We start from the raw sequence: 20,420 nt of genomic DNA, 5'->3' as shown, positions 1-20,420 counted from the left end.
AAATGATGTCAGAAATAACAGGTTCAATCACATAAATGCGGTTTTAATTGTTTTGACATGGAAATGTCGCTGAAATGTCAGTAAGGAGCAAAATCGAATAAAACTTTTAATCGATCTGAGATGACATTGTCAGACTGTTTTTTTTTTTTTAAATCATCGCTGCCATTCGACTTAATCTATGAGACATTTACTATTCTCATTGACCTTTGTCTGATGGGTGCCGACTTGTTTTCATCTGGCTGGGCTTATAATACAATAAAGTATTTCTAAATATATGGGTGAATAGCACCTTACCGTGATGGCTCTCTCTCTCTTCTTGTGCGTATATATTTTATATATAGAGGGACTTACAATGTGGACTGTGATGTTTGCAGCTCATATCTCGAGGCAGAGTTGGGGAAATCGTATAGAATTTGAAAAAAATGTTTCAAAGGCTGAAAAATCTGTAATAAATTATTTTACTGGCTGACATCTGTAATTAAAGCTTGGGCAATGGAGACAAAAGGAGTGAAAGAAATGTTTCATTCCAGCTTTCGGGTAAATACCTATTTGCACGTGCGTTCGTCGTGGCCAATCAGTTAACAACGCAAGTCAGTCGTGTGACATTTAACCTAAACTTGTCATCGCCTTGTTAGTTCTAGCTGCACGGAGCTGAAAATCAGTAAAGCTTCGGGTTCAGGCCTTGCTAACACTGTTTACATGCAGCGTTACATCATTTCGCTATTTTCCGAAATATCCCCTCACTGGAAATAGATCTTTTAGTTGATATTTTCTCCTATTGTTATGCTCAATGTATTCAGAGGAAACAAAGTCGATCAGAAGAACAGTTAGGTTGGATGGTTGTTAGTATTTTGCGCCGAATCAGTAACTAAATTAAGATATCAAAATGAACCAATCTAGCCCAGTAAATAGGTGTCACATTCAAGATGTCAGAAGAACAGTGCTCAAATGTAGGAGTTGAAAAAAAGAGTAATCATCCTTTCTAATAACTGGGGGTGGGGATGGGAGGGCCAGGGAAATTCGATTAAATCTGATTAAACTTTAAGCTTTAGAAAGCGAATATTTTAGACTGACATGTACAAGGTGGGGAGGAAAGGGAACAGAGATAAAGACAGAAAAAGAGCGAACGAGGGAACAGGGCCATTTAGATGTGGCACTGCACTCACATACGTCGTAACCCTTATTGTCCGCGCACGTGAAAATAATTCGTCAGTTTCCACAACTTTGTTACTGTCCATCCAGTAGCTTTTCGCCTCCACCTGGCCCCTCAGCATGAAGCGAAAAGCTATCCTTTCTCTTCTTCGTGTTCTTAGAAGCAAGTACATCCTACAAGAACCAGAAGAGCACGCGCGAAAGCATGCAGCCAAACAAGCAAGCCAGGGGGACTGGCAACCGACTACCTACTCAATGAATTCTGTCATCAGGTGGGCGCTGCACGGAGACCAGTCCCATGGACTGGAGTTTGCGTCCAGCATAGGCGCCATCACGTGGTATCGTCGTCCGCCACGCCCGGACATACTGTTGAGGTCTTTACATTGGGCATCGTCGTCGTGAGGCAAGTTGAAGCTGTGAACAGGCCAAGGACAGGCAGTGAGCAATGCTTTGACAGCAAATGGATGTCATACATTTACATTTAAAGTGACACAAGTGGATTAACCGCAGGTAATTCACTTCAGAAGGAGGCGTGTTAAGTCTGACGGCCAAATTCTCTGATATCAGAAATGCACGATGTAAGGACTTGTAGCTTTGTCAATGTTGATTCTGATAGCAAAGGTTTTCTTCTCCTTCCGCCCCCTTTCTCTTCTCTCCTGCTCTCTTTCAACGAACTCAGCGAATTTAATCATTGTTCCCCTCTCTCTTCCTTTTTCGTGATCGGAGGTAGTTAATCGACCGGATTACTCACACATGTCCTAACTCGTGAGCAATAGTGAAGGCGGAGCTGAGTCCGTTGTCTTCGATGATGGAACAGCTCCGAAGGGGATCACAGATAGTGCCCAGCTCTGCTAGGCCTGAACAAAAGAACAATTCAGTAAATATAGGTACATCAGAGTAAACCGTCATTTGAAACTTAAACACGGAAAAACAATAGATGTGGAAAGTAGGGAAAGAGCGAAAAGATTGATTACACTGAAAGGGACCAGCGAAAAGACACGCAGGCGGGCGGGCAAACAGACAAACACATAAAAAGGATACGTTTACTAGTTATTTCTTGTTTTCTGAACATAAACTCACCAAGAGTATCACATTTTCCAAGTTCTCTGCATATATTTTCTCTGAAACAAGCAAGATTTCTTGTATTTTGAGTAACTTATGAAGACATCTTGTAAAACTGTAACAGTGACCTTTTCTAGACATTGAATTCGTAGTCTTTATTCCAACAGTCGTTATATTACAACTTACTCGAATCTCGTTCAAAATGTTGCCATAAAAAAAACTACAACTTACAATCGGTAAGAGCTCAAGCCATATGAACCGATTCCCCTTGTAAAATTTTGCTCGATTAAAAGGAAAATAAAAATATAACAGCAATTTAAAATCAACGTTTTGATAAAACTTGAGAATTGCTAATACTTTTTGTTAAGTGTTAAAGTTGCCGTGACAACCCTGATACCATGATTATAAGCAATTATAGCAAAAATTTGATAAAACAACGGTGATTATGGCAGAACTGATACGTTTATTGTCATGGTTAATCATGGCACTGATGGAAGCGCAGTGGATTCTGGGTGAGATCAGCTTTGATACGGTGAGGTGACCTTACTAACACTGCATCGTCGAAATAAACTTTTATTCATTTTTGTTGTCACATGACTATAAGAAATTTGCATATTAAGAGAATAAATGTGGTTTTTTAATAAATAATTTCTGCTAGAATTTTACATTAAATCTTTCACTGCAAATGTTTGACCTAATGTCAAATGGTTCGAGGGTATCGTTCCACCGTTCCTGTTAATCACTGGGATACTGACCTGGTGATCAAAATGGCGGTATCATGGTGCTCATCATTGTTATGATCAAGAATACTATGCTGCCATAGGCAGAACTCCCGTAGACTTCCAGTAGCATCATATGATACATTAAAAGGCATGTCCTGAAAAATATGATAATATATATTCCATGTTCATGGACAGATTGAAAACTTTCACGTTACATCACAAACAAATATTACTTTGTAACTTAAAAAAAAAAAGCAAAACATTTTGAACACAACGATTACAAATGAAGCGTATTCGTTATCTTGTGCTAGTGACTTCATGTAGTGGTACAAATACATAACTGTTAGTCTTTCCAATAATGCTTCCACCGACTTTTACAATACGTGATGTTCCCTTTCACCAAACCCAAATTGTAGTAGCGTGCAATTGAATGAATGCAATTTACAGTGTCTGACTTCTAAAGTGAATAAAATATACGCTTACCTGCTTTGTTTGAAACATGATGAATTTGACAACAACAACATTGATATAATTATTTATAGACGGGTGTCTGTATATACTTCCGACCTGCAGCGAAAGAAAAATAAAGAATATTTGAGTAATGTTGAAAGAACAAATATTTTATTTCTTTGCACGCACACGCACACTCATAACTTGACACATGGACATAAGTATGCGTATGTTCATTACTGTCTAGTCGCATGAAGAAATTTTACAGGAAAAAAAAAATTCTGGTCCAAACTTTTCAATATCTTCAGGGTTAATATCTACAGAAATTATGGAAAGATGTAATCTAATAAGAACATCGGTGTTTTGGGCGGCATGGTATGGAAGAAGAAAGTCAGTGGAACGAAAACGGAGTTGTCTCTTAAACCTTTCGTCGTTGTCATCATCACTAATTTTTTTGCGAAACAGACCGGAAGAGACGTTGGAAAATTGCCCGGATGCATACCCCTAGAGGGTGGGGAATTGACGCAGCAACAGGTGGTGATGATGTGAAATGCGGGGAAAAGTCTACTACAAAAGAATCATTGCCCAAAATAAAACAATCGTGCCAGACAGAGACAAGCGAAAACAGATGAAAACAAGCTGTGAAAAAACCTTCAGAGGAAGCTTCAGAGACAACAAAGAAGAGAGGGTGACTAAGGAGACTACAGAGGAAATGGCAGGATCAAGTTCTCAGTGTGGATGTGTATGTGTGATAGAGAGAGAGGGAGTGAGGAAGAAGAATTGTGCAACTTTTGAAAAGGAAGCGAAGCAAGTCTATTCTATAAGTGTACCGGAAGAATCGAAATAACACCACAAAGGTTCCCTGCCAAGTTCTGTCATCGCCTGAAAGAGCACGAGTTAAGCCCCGTGTCGAGAAGGGACATGTCAGGTGAGCAATTAACGAGCAGACGAATACCTCACGCCACAGGTGGAGGAATCATATTACAGGTGGGTGATAATCCACAATGAGCAGCGCCTTGTAAATTTTCTGGTGCAGCAGCTATAGACGGGAAGGAAAAGCGACAGCCGCGGAGGTATTTGCCTGCCTCCCAGTAGTACTCTAGAGTCTAGACAGCAATAATGACCCCTTGTAACAAACAGTTTTGCCAAACTTTGTTTTCGGGAATCGAACTTTGCTCTAACATTTTTGTTTTTCCTTCACTTCTCATAATTCTTTCATAAGTTCGCGCAAGCTTAGACACAGAAGCTTCAGCTATGTATAGCCGAGATAATCAACGAGATGAAACTGTAGCAAGCTAAGGTGTTATAAAACGTAAGGGACAGGTATAATGCGGCTGTTTTCTCTTTATACCAGGTGTACTTTCGGAACTGTTATAGGACACTGATTAACCTCGTGGTTGGATACTACACAATTCACACGTGATCTCCGTCTTGTACCATAACACTTTTCTGACTATAATTATTTTCAGGATATAGTTTTACTGATATTTTAAGAATTTAGGGGATTTACAAGAATCACTTCTTTTTCAGCTACGAATGTTTTTACATGTTGAAAAAAATTGCAGGTTGTTATTTTCCCTCTTTTCAGTAGAGGAAAAGCCTAGTTAGAAATTCTCCAGAAAGCCTGATCATGTGGTAAGTGCACTCTGCTGGATATTTTATAATAGTTTTTCTCTCCTAGTTATTGAAAGTTTCTTTGGGCGGAACTGTAAATCTGCCAGATGTGTTGCCCTTTATCTAAAGCCAATCTTCTAGAAATCACCTTAGCTGCGAGATGGCTTTAAGGCCTCCATGAAGTTTAAGTCCTCCTGGTATCATGTTCAAACACATCATCACCTCCAGCGATTTCCACCCCCTTCACCTCTTTCCTTAGTGCTATGGAGGGGAAACACACACGAAAGGGATACACAGGCATGGGCCTCTAGCACGTACACGTGGATTCAAAGGCGATTTAACCACCTCCGAGCTTGGCAGTAACTGCTGCTTCTATAAATGTTCCTTGCACAGGCGAGGACACCAGGCGCACTGCCTGCATGCTGGATCCAGCGCTAATCCCGACAACAGCTCTGCGCACCGGGGTGCACTCATTACCCCCTTCTTCTTTTCGTAATCGTCTGGAGCGACGCAGCTAGCTTATTGAGCTTACAAGGGAGTGTACTCTTTTTTTAAACTTTGCATTTTTTTTTTGTTAAAAAAGGCGATTCCCTACGAATTAACCTTGGAAGAAGACTTGCTGCATGCGTGATAAGCGATGTAATCTGCTTGTCGTACTAAAGAGCTCACCCCCCTGCCACACATTCCCGTAGTGATATCCCCTTAACGGTTACACGACGCCTTGCTGGCTACGACGACGACGCATCGCGCATGCGAAACACTTTTAATAGACTTCCATAATGGCGCGATTGTCAGGTGATGTACAAATTGCTTTAGTCACACCTCCCCGGAGTATGGTAATGAGACCAAACGTACAAGAGAGAGCGAGAGAGACAAAGGGTGGACGGGGGAGAGGGGTAGAGAAATAAGGGGGAATAAGGCAGTCAGAGCTATAGTAGTCATGCTAGCAGTAGCAGTAGAAGAAAGACGAGTCCAGTAAAAAAAAAAAAGTAATTAAGAATTTGTCTTTCTCTTTCATTCACACTCACACACTTTCTATCATACATGAACATTCCCGTCCAGAAACACGTGCGCAAACACGCACTGTGATATCAACTGCTTCCTTTTCCATAGAAAAATTTCACAACTGTCATAAGTACCACGTCAATGGATTAGTTTCAACCAAATATACGGAATAAGTTTATTTTGGAAGACTGATTATTTGGGGAAATATTTCTTGTAGTAATAAGTTTTACTTCCTCTCTTTCTCTCACCCTCCCACCCCTAGGATCTCCTTCTCTCACAGTTCTCATATGCAAAACAGGCATTTAGCACGAAGGTGGTCTGTTTCCTGTCTTTGTATTTTAGACGCACGTCAGCCGCGACCACCATTACCGTCAAGGCTTTAGGACACGTCTACCACAAAAGGTCGCAACTTATTCTGGGACAAAGACAACACCCTGTACCCACTCTTTCCTTCCTTCTCGTCTAGACACCCGCGATTACAAACAGACGCGCGTTGTACAGACGCGCGCAAAGCAGGCTAGTGACGTAATAGGCTGCAATTAGACGTCATGTCACGGACATCACCGAACAGCATCATGTGCGAGCCATGCCATCTCCACGCCGCGCGCGATGCAGGACCAAACTTTTCTGAGGCAAAATGGCCAGAGTTCACATGTAGCCAGCGGCGTTTTTTTTTTTTTTTTTTAACCATTGGGGACTTCCGGTGTTTGCGTACTCTCATGTTGCCGACGTCTTCTCGGCGTCTGTGCTTGTTGTCGCGGCGGGTGGGTGGGAGAGAATGACTTCCAGTTATAACTGTTTGGATGACAGGTGGAGGGGGGGGCAGCGAGAGCTAAATATAACTGTGCATTTGAGATGTTGATGAGAGCAAGCTGACCACTTCCTGATTTGCGCAGCGCACTCTACTCGACTTGCATATGGCCTTGCTGAAAGTAGCCCACGGCTTTTAACGAAGTGTACCACGCGCCTTAGGCAAGCAATCAGATTATCAGCACAGTCAATCTTTTCTCATCAGCGTATAAATACAGTTTAAAGTGAGGGTGCATTTTTGACAGTCGCCCACCACAACACCGCTGAGAACTGTATCAGACTGCTAACTGCATGCAGCTTTGCTTCTTCGTCAGTAATTTTGTTTTCACTGCACCTCTTGGCTTTCCGTACAACCTCCATCTTTTCTACCCTGTTCACTTGCTAACCCAAATGTTTCTCTCTTGGCAGAGTGAGGCCTAAGGTTTCACGGGATTGCTTACGCTTCTGGTGCCTAAAGGTTTCGTAAGATTGCAAACACTAAAGTTCTGCTTAGCCCTTGTTTGGTCCGCATGAGGACACGCCCCCGTCTATCAGGAATGTAAGCATTCGGGAAAAAGGCTGTGCGAGCTTCAAGTCTTACTTACCGCCCGTCTTACTCATGTATTCTGACGTGAAAGTATCTCACCTAACACCCCTTACCGCCACCGCACCCCACCCCGACCTCAGTGTTTATGTTACCCGATCTAATGTTTGGCCTGTTTATCCAGAACTGAAATTTCACCAGAGAGTAAATACATTGCAAAAGTTCCTTGCAGCACGAGCTAGGTGGCACACAGCGGATGATGGAGACGAGGAAATAGGCTGAGCGGTGGTGGTAAGCGTGAGCGTGAAGAGACAAAGGTCAAGGAAAGAAAGGTAATGGTGGGTGCAATGGCAGTGCACGGCTACACGTGCAGTCATTTGCCCTCCCAGTGAAGACGATCAAGTCTGTGTCACGTTGTTGGGGGAAGGGGTGAGGTTTGGACGCGGCCGACATCACTTTCCTTCTCGCCGCCAAGCAGTAACCGCTGCGCTGCTACCCCGGGCAGAAGTGACGATACGCACATACAACATCAACAATGAACCAAAGACATGGTTTAAAAAAAGTCCTAGGAAGAGGTCGATTGGTGCCCGGCCCCAGAATTGGTTTCTTTACGATTCCTCTTAAGGGCAAACTCAAGCCAAACAGAAAAATAAGCTCATAGTTGCCGACAAGCAAATAGTACATCGCGCTAACAAGATGTCTTGTACATTCTTAAGTAATAGTTTAGAAGAAAGCACACATGGATTAACTTAAATTCTAACTACTGACGTTACTGAACGCATCAATCAATGCGAGCGCTTCGGTAATACGCTAGCGAGGCGTTGTCCAATCATTGAGCCTAACCCATTCACGTTCACGGGATTTGCGGTCTTTATTTCATCTGTGTTTGTAGTTGTATTTTTTTTTTCACTGGACCCCAAGTCATCTTTACTCCTAAATGACCTTGTGTCCTAAATCAGGATGGCTATTACTCGCCTAAATTATGAATAATTAACCGAACCTTATAAAAGCATGTCTCACGATTATTGACACCCTCACAAAGAGCATGCATATGAGTCACTCTTCTTACTAAACTAGCAAAGTCCTTGTAGACATTTTTGGAGCCAAGAGACCGCATTGATAAAGCGAAAGTCATTTCTGTGGGGCCGTCTGGGAAAATTAAGTAAAAGTCTGTGAAGTTATGAACTCCGCGGATACTGCTTTATGCATTTTTACCCCAGGGTATCTGCTTAATAAATACGGGGTACAGCAACATCCGGAGGACGCTGCTGTACAGCTCCAGAGACAAGACCCTTTCCTTGATGTCGAAGATTTACCCTTGGGCAAAGACCTACCTGCGCTTCTTAACTACGCCCCCCAGGAACAGAGTAATAAAGATAAGAGGAGAAGAACTGCTGGTACTTACTATTGACATAAGTGTTAAAACATACTGCTGCAGATCAGATCCATGGTACTGGAACATTGCACTGTCTGCAACCACGAGTGTCTCTACTGTGTGCTCCCGGGACACTCCGGGAGATCTTTTGTGGCGACTATGATGATAATTGGAATTTTGTACAAAGTCCGTAAAATTGGTAGCATTCTTAGCGCTACCGTTCATATTATGCTTCAATCGATGGTGCTTGTAATTTTCTGAAAGACAATAGAAAAACCCCAAGCAATTACTTACGAACTGTGTTATAAAATATTTTGTTCTTTTCTGTTTTACAAGCCAACATATAAGAAAACATACAGAACATATGAGTAAAGGGAAATAAAAAACAAAACGTTTTAGTTCGTAAACTGGATTGTGACAGACTGAACAAAAATCAGTAAGTGGTTTTACATAAACCCGATTAAAAAAAAAACAAGTACACTTTGACAAAACAGAAGTAAAACAAAAGTAAGGAGAAGAAAGATGAAATAACAAATGAACATCGGGAAAACACCACACACACACACATAGTTAAATCGAAAACCCGAAAAGAACATAGTTTAGGAACTCTATCCTTCATTCACAAGCATGCCACACTTACCAGTAGAAGTACAGCGTGATGCTGTATTGTTTTTTGAAGATGGTTGGTAGATGATATGTGGTCTTTGATGAAGTGGTGAAGATACCGATGAGTTTTTTAATGGCTCGATGAAATATTTTTCCCCCCTCACGTACATGATTCCTCTCTGAAAGCAGCAGCAAGAAATCATCAGGACCATAATCAAAACATCAAAAGCATATAAAATATGAACACTCGTTCTGAATCTGGACTTGCTTCAAACATTCTTACGTCAATGATGAGCGTTATGGGTTCTTTAATGGTTTTTGTGATACTTCAAAAGATTCTCCAAATAATCTGTCAGAATACTGAAAAAGGTGGGGATGGAGAATTCATGTAGGACATCCCTTATTCCCAAAGAAAGAGAGAGGGAAGGAGAGATTGTTTCGTCGGTACGGAATGTTCACTGGATGAGTTCCAAGACAAAAGTAGAATAAGCTATGGCAGATGCCCCAACAGCAGTATTGCGTCTGAGACTGGGCAACTCGTTCACGAACGCTGTGGAATCGCCTACATCTACTGGCGGTTCAGTTCCTTGTTTGCTCAAGTCAGACATCTCTGGATGGAGAGAACTCAAGAAAGCTGCCAGAAAAGAAAGCAGACATACACAGAAATTTATCACTTCACACACAGGTTTGCCCTAATGCTGTCTGTATTCTCAGATGAGAAACAAAAGATGTATTCCAAACTAATAAAGGAAAATCCTAAACAGAACTCTTTGTTACACCTAAAACTTTCTGCCTGCTGCATTAAGCGATAAACAGATAATACGCTAAGAAAAGGGCTTTCTCAATGAGCTGGCCAAAACTCCTGAGACGAGGTGCATGTCTGACAAAATGAAAAATCAGACAAAGCTTATTTACTGATACAAACACATCCGTCACAGGCGATCTCAATATAAATTTGATTCTCAAGCATTCATTTCTTGAGTTCGTGCACTCGATAGCTTAGGTACACTCGAATGTGTACCATACAAATCCTCCATAAATCTCTAAGATAACACGCTTACGTGCCGGGAAGACTGTCAGAAAACATCGTTCAAGCTCATCTTTGTAATTTCTTTGGAAAGCATGACGAGGGTTTATTAGTTATCCACCGGGGGGTCCATTTAGAACAAACGCTCTCTAGCACCGGATATGAACAGAATAAGAAGTAGTTGTGTGGATTTGAGAGATATTGGATTGAGCGTGTACATTGCCAGCACTGGAATGAGGCTATTGCCCAAACAATGCAAGACAGCCTTTATTTTACTGACTCAAAAATTCCCCATCCACTTCTGTCCTTCGCTGCAGTCCCCGAAAAGTACCTGCAGGCCCAAGAATCATACACCAGAGATGCTAGTTGGATTCAACCATCGCCATCATGCGGCTTTCTTCTCAAATCATTTTCTCTTGGAGGTCCCTTAAAAAAGTCATTAAAGAGCATTTGCCACAGAGCTGTTTCTTTTCGTCTCTCGGAAGGGTGTGTGGCCTGGTGTTCGGTTCCAAAGTCAAACAGCGAGAGCGGTTCTCTCGAAGCTAAATTTATCTCCAGGAAATCTAGGCCTTTCTCGGCGATTATTCCTTTCCTCCAGCGTGCCTCCCCGCTTTCGCCTTTCCCCTCCTATCGCTGAAATTTGTCTTGCACAGCAGCATATAATCATAGCACTAACTTTCATTGTTTGGGACTCCATCTTCTGCGTCAAAGCTGAAAAGTTGGCAGCAGCAGCCAAGAATCGGTAGGTGGAGGACGAGTTCCAACGTGTGGATGATCGGGGCAGTAGGTAGCACGTTCGTGCTCTTTATGTTTGTTGTAATCTTTTTTCTGTTTTGTTTGGCACTCAAGATCTAGCTATATCAGGACCATTTGAGCTGTACACACATACGTACGCACACACGTACAGACATTGTGGGTATGTATGATGCGTTCAGTGAGCAGCAAGATGGAAGATGGAAAGGGGGAAATGGGTAGAGGGAGAGAGGGAACAAGAAAATAAAAGAAGGGAAGGATAGAAAAGAAAGGATGACAGACAGCCAGTTCTTCCAGAAAACTATAGATTGCATTACAAATATAGAAGCCAGAAAATTTATGGGTAACGTCCAAAGCGTCACATAACCTGGAAAAGTGGTTTTGTGTACATTCTTTAGAACTCCCTCGGTAAAGTGTGAGTTCCAGTCCCTCAGATCATATTTTATGTTGGTACAAAGGAACGCAAAGAAGCTCAGTCGGAGAACTCTAGATAGGTGGTGCCAGCAGCTACGTCATCGCGCTGCAGGGGAGGATACTCTCAAGTCGTTAATAAATAAACAGCATCTTCTGTCAAACATGTCAGCTGGACACCAGAGCTCTCTTTCTCAAGATGTTTAGTTAAGAGAAAGGAAAAGTCATCGCGAATAATAACAAGATATTCAATTGGATGTAAGACTATTTCATGTTTATCTAGTATGCTGTTAACGTTAAATAAATCGATTAGTTGATATTTTTATTGATTGGTTTGCTGTTTAAACTACCTTGCTGAGTATTTTTACAAAGAACAGGAAGTAGCTGGACCGACGGCAACGCGCCGACACCCTTTCAAGAGAACAATCATAAATAGGTTTGAAAAAAATGTTGCTCTTCCTTTTTATACTTTGTTCTCGTTTGTTGTTTAGACGTGTTATTGTTATGTCTTCCTGTGCAGCTGTAGAATCCCCCAGCTTTTATTTTACTTGTTCGCGCGCTCACATTGAGACAGAGACATGAACAGGAACAAATTTTGTCACGAATCTGTTTCTGAACATGCTAAAATTTTGATTACTAGCGAAATGTCAGTATTTTCCAGTAAGCAGAAGTTAATCGAAATAAATGGTAGTGTTTGTTGGGGATGCAAGTGGTGCAAAGGACAGTAACTCTCTACACGCATTGCGACAGTACTGAGTTGTCGCAAGGTGAGCTCGAACTTGTATTACTGGAATGTTGGCAGAGAATTTTTGTTGACTACTCAGACGAGGTAGGTGTGTAAAAAACTTCCAGTTTAGTCACATTTCATATTAACTACTAAAACTAGGCAGGTGTATACAAAGCTTCCGGTTTAGTCACATTCTTTGTTTAGGCTCGCCGAGACTAACGGCGGAGAACTTCGTAGTAGGCTAAGCGCTGGTCTCGGCATACAAACGGCAGTCCACCTATACTCGTCCGTGAGTTGAGCGAGTACGAGGAAGAGAAGGAGGCTTATTTCCACTTTTATTTTTATGGCCCTCTTAATGATCCACAGAGAGGCCACGTTATGGTTTCCTTTGGCCACATTCTCTGTGACAAGCGGTGGTGCAGAACGGATCAATGATGAATCAGCCGTTCGCCAAAACGTCTGACTTGGATTGTTACCCTGTTTTAGCCATTTCTGGCCATGCCATTGGTATTAATCACTGTGTTTGCATGACTTGCTTTTTTCATTCTGAATACATTTACACGCAGCAAACCATTGGTTTTCGAGAAAGGCTTTCCTTGAACGCTGTCTGATAATCCTTAGATTTTTCCCCCTCAAAAATTAAATTTTATTCTCAGTATGTCAAAAAGTTGAACAGTTCGAATCTTTGCCTTGCGGAGAACTGCAAACATTTGTTAAAATTCCTGCATATTACTTTAACGCATTTACCCCCCCCCCCCGACACAATAAACAGGGTTTAAGGCATTTCGGACTTCACCCAGCACACGTACAGAAACGCACACAGGTACACCCACAAGGATGGACACACCACACATAACAGGGCTCCCACCTGCGCCGACTGTTACATACAAGAACAAAATTTCAACGTTCTCTGATTCTCCACTGCATTAGCGAGGTCACATGGCTAATACTTAGGGAACCAGTCATGGGGCTAATTCTCGCAGACATGTTTTCAACCGTGGACACCGTGGCTGTTCGCACTTTTGCCACTTAATGCAGAGCACATACTTTGCTGCTAATGATTTTTTCCCTGTTTGCTTCCAAACTCGTCAGATCTTCTATCATAACAGGTTCAAAAGTAAGGCGCAGCAACAGAAGGGCTCCAGTGGTTAGCGAAACATGTCAGCCTCCCCATCTTCAGCACATCGCATGTTGCGTGTTTACAAGGCTCCTAGAGATGTTCTACGTCTGAGCTTGCCGAGGTAATCGAAAACAGAGCTTATGTTATGGTATCGTAAATCAGCCGCGACAGCTACATTAAAATGCAACTAGAGGGGTCACCTGTGAATCCGCAGACTAGGATTTTTATCAGGGTCTTTGTGCGCGTGAGTAGTTGCGTGCGCCTGTGGGTATTGTGTGCGCAAGTGGGTGACGTGTGCATAGGACATCTCTTCCCCCTCCCTTATACCAGGCCCTTCTCTGTCTCTCTTCCTCTGCCAGTTTCTTTCTCTGTCTCACTCTTTAATTCACTTCATGCTTCAGTATCTGTGCGTGCATGCGTATAGGTGTGCTTGTATTTTCGTGAGTCAGCAAGAGAGTTTGGAGAAGATTGTGCAACACAGCAGGATAGAGTGAGAAAAGAGAGAGAGAATAGGAGGGGGAGAAGAAGAAGGCAAAGAGAGAAAGCAGGCCGAAAAAAAAAATACTACAGATATAGGGAGAGAGAAGGCCAGAGACATGACGACTTCGACATCTTCCCGCCTTTCTTTTCCCTTTTCGAGGGTCAGCGAGCGACCAAGAGAGCGAGATAGAAAAAGAGGTAGAAAGGTGCATTGGTATCGTTAACTTTGAAGCAGCTTACTTGCTCCTTTTCCGCTGAATTAGGATACTCTTTTTCCTAGCTGCAGACAACCCCTCTTAATATTTATTTCCACCTGGCCCCCAGAACACCTGTAACCGGTGCATGTGCAGCGTGACTGGGCGCGAGGCCCATACAGCTAAATCAGCAAATCCCGAGCTGTCTAGACAGTTCGCCCGCCTGCTACAGGTAATACACCGACATCTCGGCAATGCAGGAAGAAACAACAAGGTGTTGTCAATCTAAAGTTCTTCTCCCGTCTGGTGCTTACCTGCTCTCTATAGAAAAATCACTTGTCTCAGGTGCTCATTAAAATCTTTAAGAATCTATTAGGGTAGTGGGTGGTTTCTAAGTGTTGCTTCTCCTGATAATGAATTCTTAGAACTTTTTTTGCAATGCACTATAAACAAAATGCATAATAACGCAAAAACCTCAGTTCGTTACCTTTTAACTTATAATTAAAACTAAAAGAATGATTTTAAATTCTGTGTTAATTTAGTAGAAAGATGACAGAAAAAAGCGAATGTATACTTTGTCCATATTCACATATTCTATATAATACACATATTACATCGATATGTAGTTTGCTTCATACTAACAAAGAACGCATGTTGAAGGGGATGCTGACGCAGGTTCTTCTCTCTTCTCTCGTGCAATGCACGTGTTACTACGAGAGCGCACACTGGCATCTTCATGCACCTTGCTACATCTTCACCTCAGGAAGACCTTTATAATCACCAAGAGATTAAACGTGAAACACCCCGCTGATGAACGCAAAAATATCGAAAACGAGGAGAGTCTCGGGCTTATCTTCGTTCTCATCCCTCTACCCTGCTGCCTAAAATACAGCCGAAGATGCTGCCGATCCCAAAGTAGCGCTCTGCGCTTTAGAGCAAGTTCCTCTTGGTTGAAAAAAAGATTCCAGTCATTCCTGTGCCAGTGGATATAAGGACGCAGGACTCATCAGTGACCAAGCCTTCTATGTCGTAAACCCCATGACACCAAAAGTGTCGATACTAACGGAAAACCATTAGTCGGCACAGCGAATTTACTATTACAGAAATCCTAGAATAACGAAAATTCGATTCCATCCCTCTTTCACAGTGTTTCTTCAGCGGCAGGGGACTTTTTTCTCCTTGTCTGGAAGTTCGCCCATTGGGTCTCTTCTTACATTCAATGTATTACTCCTTTACTGACAATTCTAGATTGACTAAAAAGAAGAAGACGCAAGATATCGCTTAGTCCTATTAAAGACAGTTTAGTTTTCGGGGTGTGGAAGCGAAAAAGACAAAAATTGATGAAAACATTCAGTCCTAATGTTTTGTTTTTATTTATCAGTCACCAACAGTCACAGAGTCCCTGAGCGGTGGGAAGAACTATATAACCAGGTAGAGAACTATCCCAGATTTAAGTCATAAGACTATTCAAGAAAAAAGATTATGCCAGTGTTGAGTACCTAGTTTACTATCAGTAAAGTAGTGATAATGGCTATTGCATAGAAATCGGGTTTTTTTTTACGAAATGCACAAACATGAGCATCGCTTGCGCTAGTGTAACTGAGAAGATCTGCATAAGTGCGCATTTTCCCAACAACATTTTTGCAGAATGCGCAGCAAATGCAAGGCCAGAGTGGTTTTTTTGTATTATCGACACAATGCAATATAGTCCTGGATATCACGCCAACTAAGAGAATTGATCGTTTGGTTTCCTTGCTAGGACGGGTAAGGTTAGGGGTAAGGTTAGGTATAAATTCAGGAATGTAAAAAAGGGGGAAAAAGTTGGGTTTTCAAATGTCTGGTATGTTGGAGCAAAAGAATTTTCACCAAGAGCAAGGCTGCCAAAGAGTGGTGGCTCAAAAACAACTTTTTACCACTCAGATAAGTTTCTGTTTGTGGCAGGAAATAGAGTTGTTTCCCTTTAAGTGCGCTCTCCCAGGTTCATGATTATTTTATGCAAATAAGTTTCGATTTTTTTTTTTTTGGAATGGGGGCTGGTTGATATTATCTTCATCTCAGTGGGATGTTTCATTATAGGCAGTCTATGCCGCCTTCTTTTTCTCCTATTTCCTTTTTAAATACCTCTAACACACACACGCACAAACACACACAAAAACTAATGGTAGAAATAGGAGAAAGAAAAAAAAAACCGAGTGAAAATAATCCTTCTACCCATATGTGGGCAAATGGCGTGAGTTCTCTACAATTAAAATTAGCCGACAAATTGTCTTGTACGTCAATCGTGAACCTTAACCCTCTAAAATATTGGGAAAAAAGATCCACCTGTCTCCATATATACCAAATGTATTCTACTGGCAGGCAAAGAACAATACTTCACTGTTTCAGTCTCCCGAACTCAAGGTTACTCTAGGGATAGCGGTATCTTGGGGAGTCATAGGCAGCCATACTTGACTCTTCGGCCCACAGCTCCAGGGCGGGGCTATACAAACGTTTTGTGTCAGATATAAATATGCATATAAATATAAAATTCAATTATATCTATATATATAAGTGCGACAGTGTGAGCAACCTTTAAGGCATGCACTCAACAATGTAAGAGCTTTTATGTGCACTTTGATGTATTCTAGAAAAAGTAATCAGCACGTAATAGCACTGGTATATTTTAAAGTGCGAGCACCGTCTGATGGCACCACAGCGAATTGAAATACATCGAAGTGCCCTTAGAAGCGCCTTGCACTTAAGTTTAAGGAAGCCCTAAAGACACTTTGATATATAGACGAACCTCAGCTGTCGGGTGTAGAGTACACCGCTAGCCGCTAGCTATACTGCTAATATTTTATAGCCAGCCAGCTAGAGGCATACTGTGCACCCAGCTCTAAAACTTTGTCAGCGCCAGAACTCGTATCAAGGCAAACCTAGCTGTGAGACAAGTTTTCCTGACTCAAGCTAGTAGTTACAAATATTTAATCGCGACATCAAAGCGAGGCGCCAGGTTATAATAGACCGTTAATCGGACCGCACTTTTGTAATAATAGAATACCCAGACAGTGGTTATAGTACCTAAACTATGGCAGCTACCTTCAACTGGCACTAAAGGCGCCGTCAATAAGCATTCGAGTACTTGTCTATAGATCTTTATAAAAGTCTTAAAAACTTTAAATTATTCGGTGTTAAACATCCTGCCACTGATCCATGCTTGCTGTGCTGATGCTGACTAACGAGTCCGCTTGCTGACATTCGGTGAAACATTTAAAATAAAACGAGCTCAAATCGCTCTTGACCAAGCACGAATATACAGTGGCCCGACATTCCTGCGCAGGTATTGCCATCAGGACCATCGTGTATGTCACAAAGTCGCCAGCTGAAGAAGATTCTCACAGCTATAAGGAAGGAAACAATATCTACATCTAAATACCATGCTCTTGCTAACCATCCTTTATTCAACTTGTTAACGCTCATTATCAGGTTGTTTACCATCAACATCAAGCTTTTGGTCGCAGGCAATAGAAGAGCATCTATGGAGAGTAAGAAGAGACAAGATTGTGGGTAAACAGAGAAAACTGACTGCCGGCAGTCTCGACAGGCCAATTCATTTGTCAAGCTTTGTCCATATACCCCAAAACGAGAAATACTACAAATCCGTCTGTCCTCGCCTATTCTTATTAGGGAGAAGACGTTAGGAAGAGGACGGTAGAAAACCATGAACAAACTGCGTAACAGTATCTGCTTAGTCTCTGATGAAGGCTACACAGTTGACAAAACTACAACTGGCATCTTTTTGTATATATGTACTGGAAAGGGGACGAGAAAGAGAGGGAATGATTATTAAGAGTGCCTACTTCTCTCTCTTTCTGACACACCTACCCACCCACACACACACTTCACGCAGAAGCTTTAGCAGTCTTATAGTTTCAACGTTTTATGGACAAGGCCGAGCGACATGACTCACTGAGAATCAGACGGCAACACGTGGGGGACATGTGAGCACGAAGGCTGGTCCTCCAAAAGACGAGTTGAAGGGATAAGCAACCCACATCTGGGATCGTTCGACGACTTTCCACTTCTGCATGCTTAAAAAATGTGTGGTTAAAATGTTAACCCTCGTTGCATGTTTATTTGCTTTTCTTTGAATGGCTTGACCATACAATTTTATCTTGTTTCTGACTTTGAAAGCAGCTCTAGGCATGTACATGTATTACACAGCGCGCGGTGTGAGTGTGTGTGTGTGTGAGAGAGAACCATCTCCAGGTCTTCTGAGACAGATCACAAGATCTTACTACCTAAAGGTCTGAACTGGAGTTTACGACTTAAGTTTTTCAGTTAGAGTCGGTAAACATGGCGACGACATTTACACCTGACATGACTGCTATACAAAAAGCTTATACAATGGTGCTCAAAATTAAGATTAGGACGATCCGACAGTGCTGTTTTATATCTAACTCGTTGTCAGCACTTTAAGCCATAGGAACTTGCGGCAGAATTGACACAATGATAAGTTATTATCTCCCATAAATAAGATTCACAAAGCAAATGGCGAATAAAGCTCCTTTATGTTAGCTCTCACATATAAATAAAAAAGTGGAAAGAAAGATCAACTAGCTAAATTAGCAGCTGACAAAACCCGCCACGTGTGTCTGTTTTGAGCGAGCGATAGTGAGCAGGTCTTGCACAGGACAACCAGTCCACTCCTTCCCTTTCGTAAGTCAGTTCTTCCTCTGGCCACCGCGGCGACGACCACCCTGTAAGGTACCTTGAATGACAGTCTTCAACAAAGTATCGTGCTGAGTCACGTGGCCAAACCAGACCAGCTTACACCGCTTCACCGTTGCGAGTAAGGGTTCCTAATGTCCTGCGAGTGTGGCGTCCGTGCTTCCTAAAAAGTCAAGAGTTTTGTGTTCTTTGCATGAGATCCGGAGCAGCCTTCTCAGGCACTTGCTTTCGAATGCCAGTCTCCTATCTGTATTACCCAGCAGACTCCACGTTTCACATCCGTAAAGCAGGATCGGTACTACTAGGGATTATTCTCGTAAATCCGTAAATCTGATGTCATGGCTGCGCCAGACCCTGTCCAGCCTTGCCATTGCCACTTTTGCAGTCGTAATCCTGATGAGGGTCTCTATCGTGGAGCTGCAGTCTTTGGAGAGGGTGGCCTCCAAATAAATAAAATTGTTTACCTATTCGAACCGTACTCCATTCATGCAGATCTCTGCCTTGCCGTTGCCATTGTCCGCGACTTTGTTCTTGCCAGTGCTGGTGACACATTCCATGTGCGTTCAGTGAATCAGCGGCACCAGTTCGCCATCATTGCAAGCTTGGCACGGCTCCAGGACTCGAGAGCAAAATATGCTATCCGGAGAGCAATCTAATAATCAACACATACGAACGTAAAAAACAGTCACACTCTTTGACCACAATCCAATATTCTCTTCTTACCCATTTCATTCCTGCCTCTATACTCCCCACATCCCCATCACCAACAGTCCTAAAAATCGCCTAAAGGTGGAAGCATTTCCAACCGCACATTTCCAGACGTGAGCGAGGGGAGAAAGAAATGTACGTGTGTGTGTGTTAAAATAGACGATATCAAGGCTCCTATCAGGTCCCTTCTTTTCTTCATTAAAAAAGCAATTCATTCATTCACGTTCGTGAGAAAACAGAGTGCAAGTTTTAAAAACACAATGTGGCAGCGCTCAGTAATCAATGGTGGAGTAAAATAGTCAGATGGTGGTGGAGGGCAGGGGAGGGATACTTTGAGTTCTAGTCTGGTTAATGAAATGCGCGCAAGCTACCGGTCTCTAAAGCAAAGACAGAATCAGTTCCCCCGAGAAACGTGCGCACATGGGAGACGGCGTGGCTAACTACCCGATTTCCGTCCGCATCATGATCAGTGAAGACTGTAACGAAAGGATATAGTCCTCGTATGTCCCAGAACAGGAAACGCGGGGTGGTGCGTGCGCATCTCACTATTCCTCCTTTGCTGCTCTCCTCGGAAGATGACCCTAAAGATACTACTCTAAGTAGGTCACGGTAGATGGAGGGGGGCGGGTAGAGCTTTCGTAGTGCTCGTTTGTAAGGGTCTGAAACTGATAAGAAACAATGGCGGCTCGTATATCATAGGAAGAGAAAATGAGAACACCTGCTTGTTCGCGCTGAGCCAGCTAATATCTGAGCTTCATGATTCCAAGACACTGCACGATAATATTTATCTGGGGCTGGACCAATAATTAACAAGGAACTGTCCCTTGTAGCGCCACTGCCATAAACCTTGCAGTGGATTTTGCTTACTAAGTCGTAACCTTTTGCAAATAACATACAGACCTCAAGGCAAATGAATCAATTTATTTAAAAAAAGCCTGTTGCTTTCCGTCTTGTTGCAGCCGCGCAAACAA

The 20,420-nt window shown here is 42.4% G+C and overlaps 1 protein-coding gene across 1 annotated transcript in view; it reads right to left on the bottom strand.

The window, feature by feature from the left end:
* Nucleotides 1–20,420, bottom strand: part of LOC112572131 (A disintegrin and metalloproteinase with thrombospondin motifs 9-like) — a 67,037-nt gene that overhangs the window by 33,041 nt on the left and 13,576 nt on the right. The window contains exons 3-9 of the mRNA XM_025251681.1: nucleotides 9,354–9,498; nucleotides 8,744–8,970; nucleotides 3,420–3,503; nucleotides 2,970–3,091; nucleotides 2,233–2,273; nucleotides 1,904–2,009; nucleotides 1,405–1,566 (exon numbers count right to left, since the gene is read on the bottom strand). Of these exons, the coding sequence (XP_025107466.1) occupies nucleotides 1,405–1,566; nucleotides 1,904–2,009; nucleotides 2,233–2,273; nucleotides 2,970–3,091; nucleotides 3,420–3,503; nucleotides 8,744–8,970; nucleotides 9,354–9,498 (887 nt within the window). The remainder of the gene's footprint in view (nucleotides 1–1,404; nucleotides 1,567–1,903; nucleotides 2,010–2,232; nucleotides 2,274–2,969; nucleotides 3,092–3,419; nucleotides 3,504–8,743; nucleotides 8,971–9,353; nucleotides 9,499–20,420) is intronic.

Source organism: Pomacea canaliculata, linkage group LG9, assembly GCF_003073045.1.
Source record: "Pomacea canaliculata isolate SZHN2017 linkage group LG9, ASM307304v1, whole genome shotgun sequence".
In the NCBI taxonomy this organism is placed as follows: Eukaryota; Metazoa; Mollusca; class Gastropoda; order Architaenioglossa; family Ampullariidae; genus Pomacea; species Pomacea canaliculata.
This window is presented reverse-complemented; position numbering and strand designations above follow the sequence as displayed.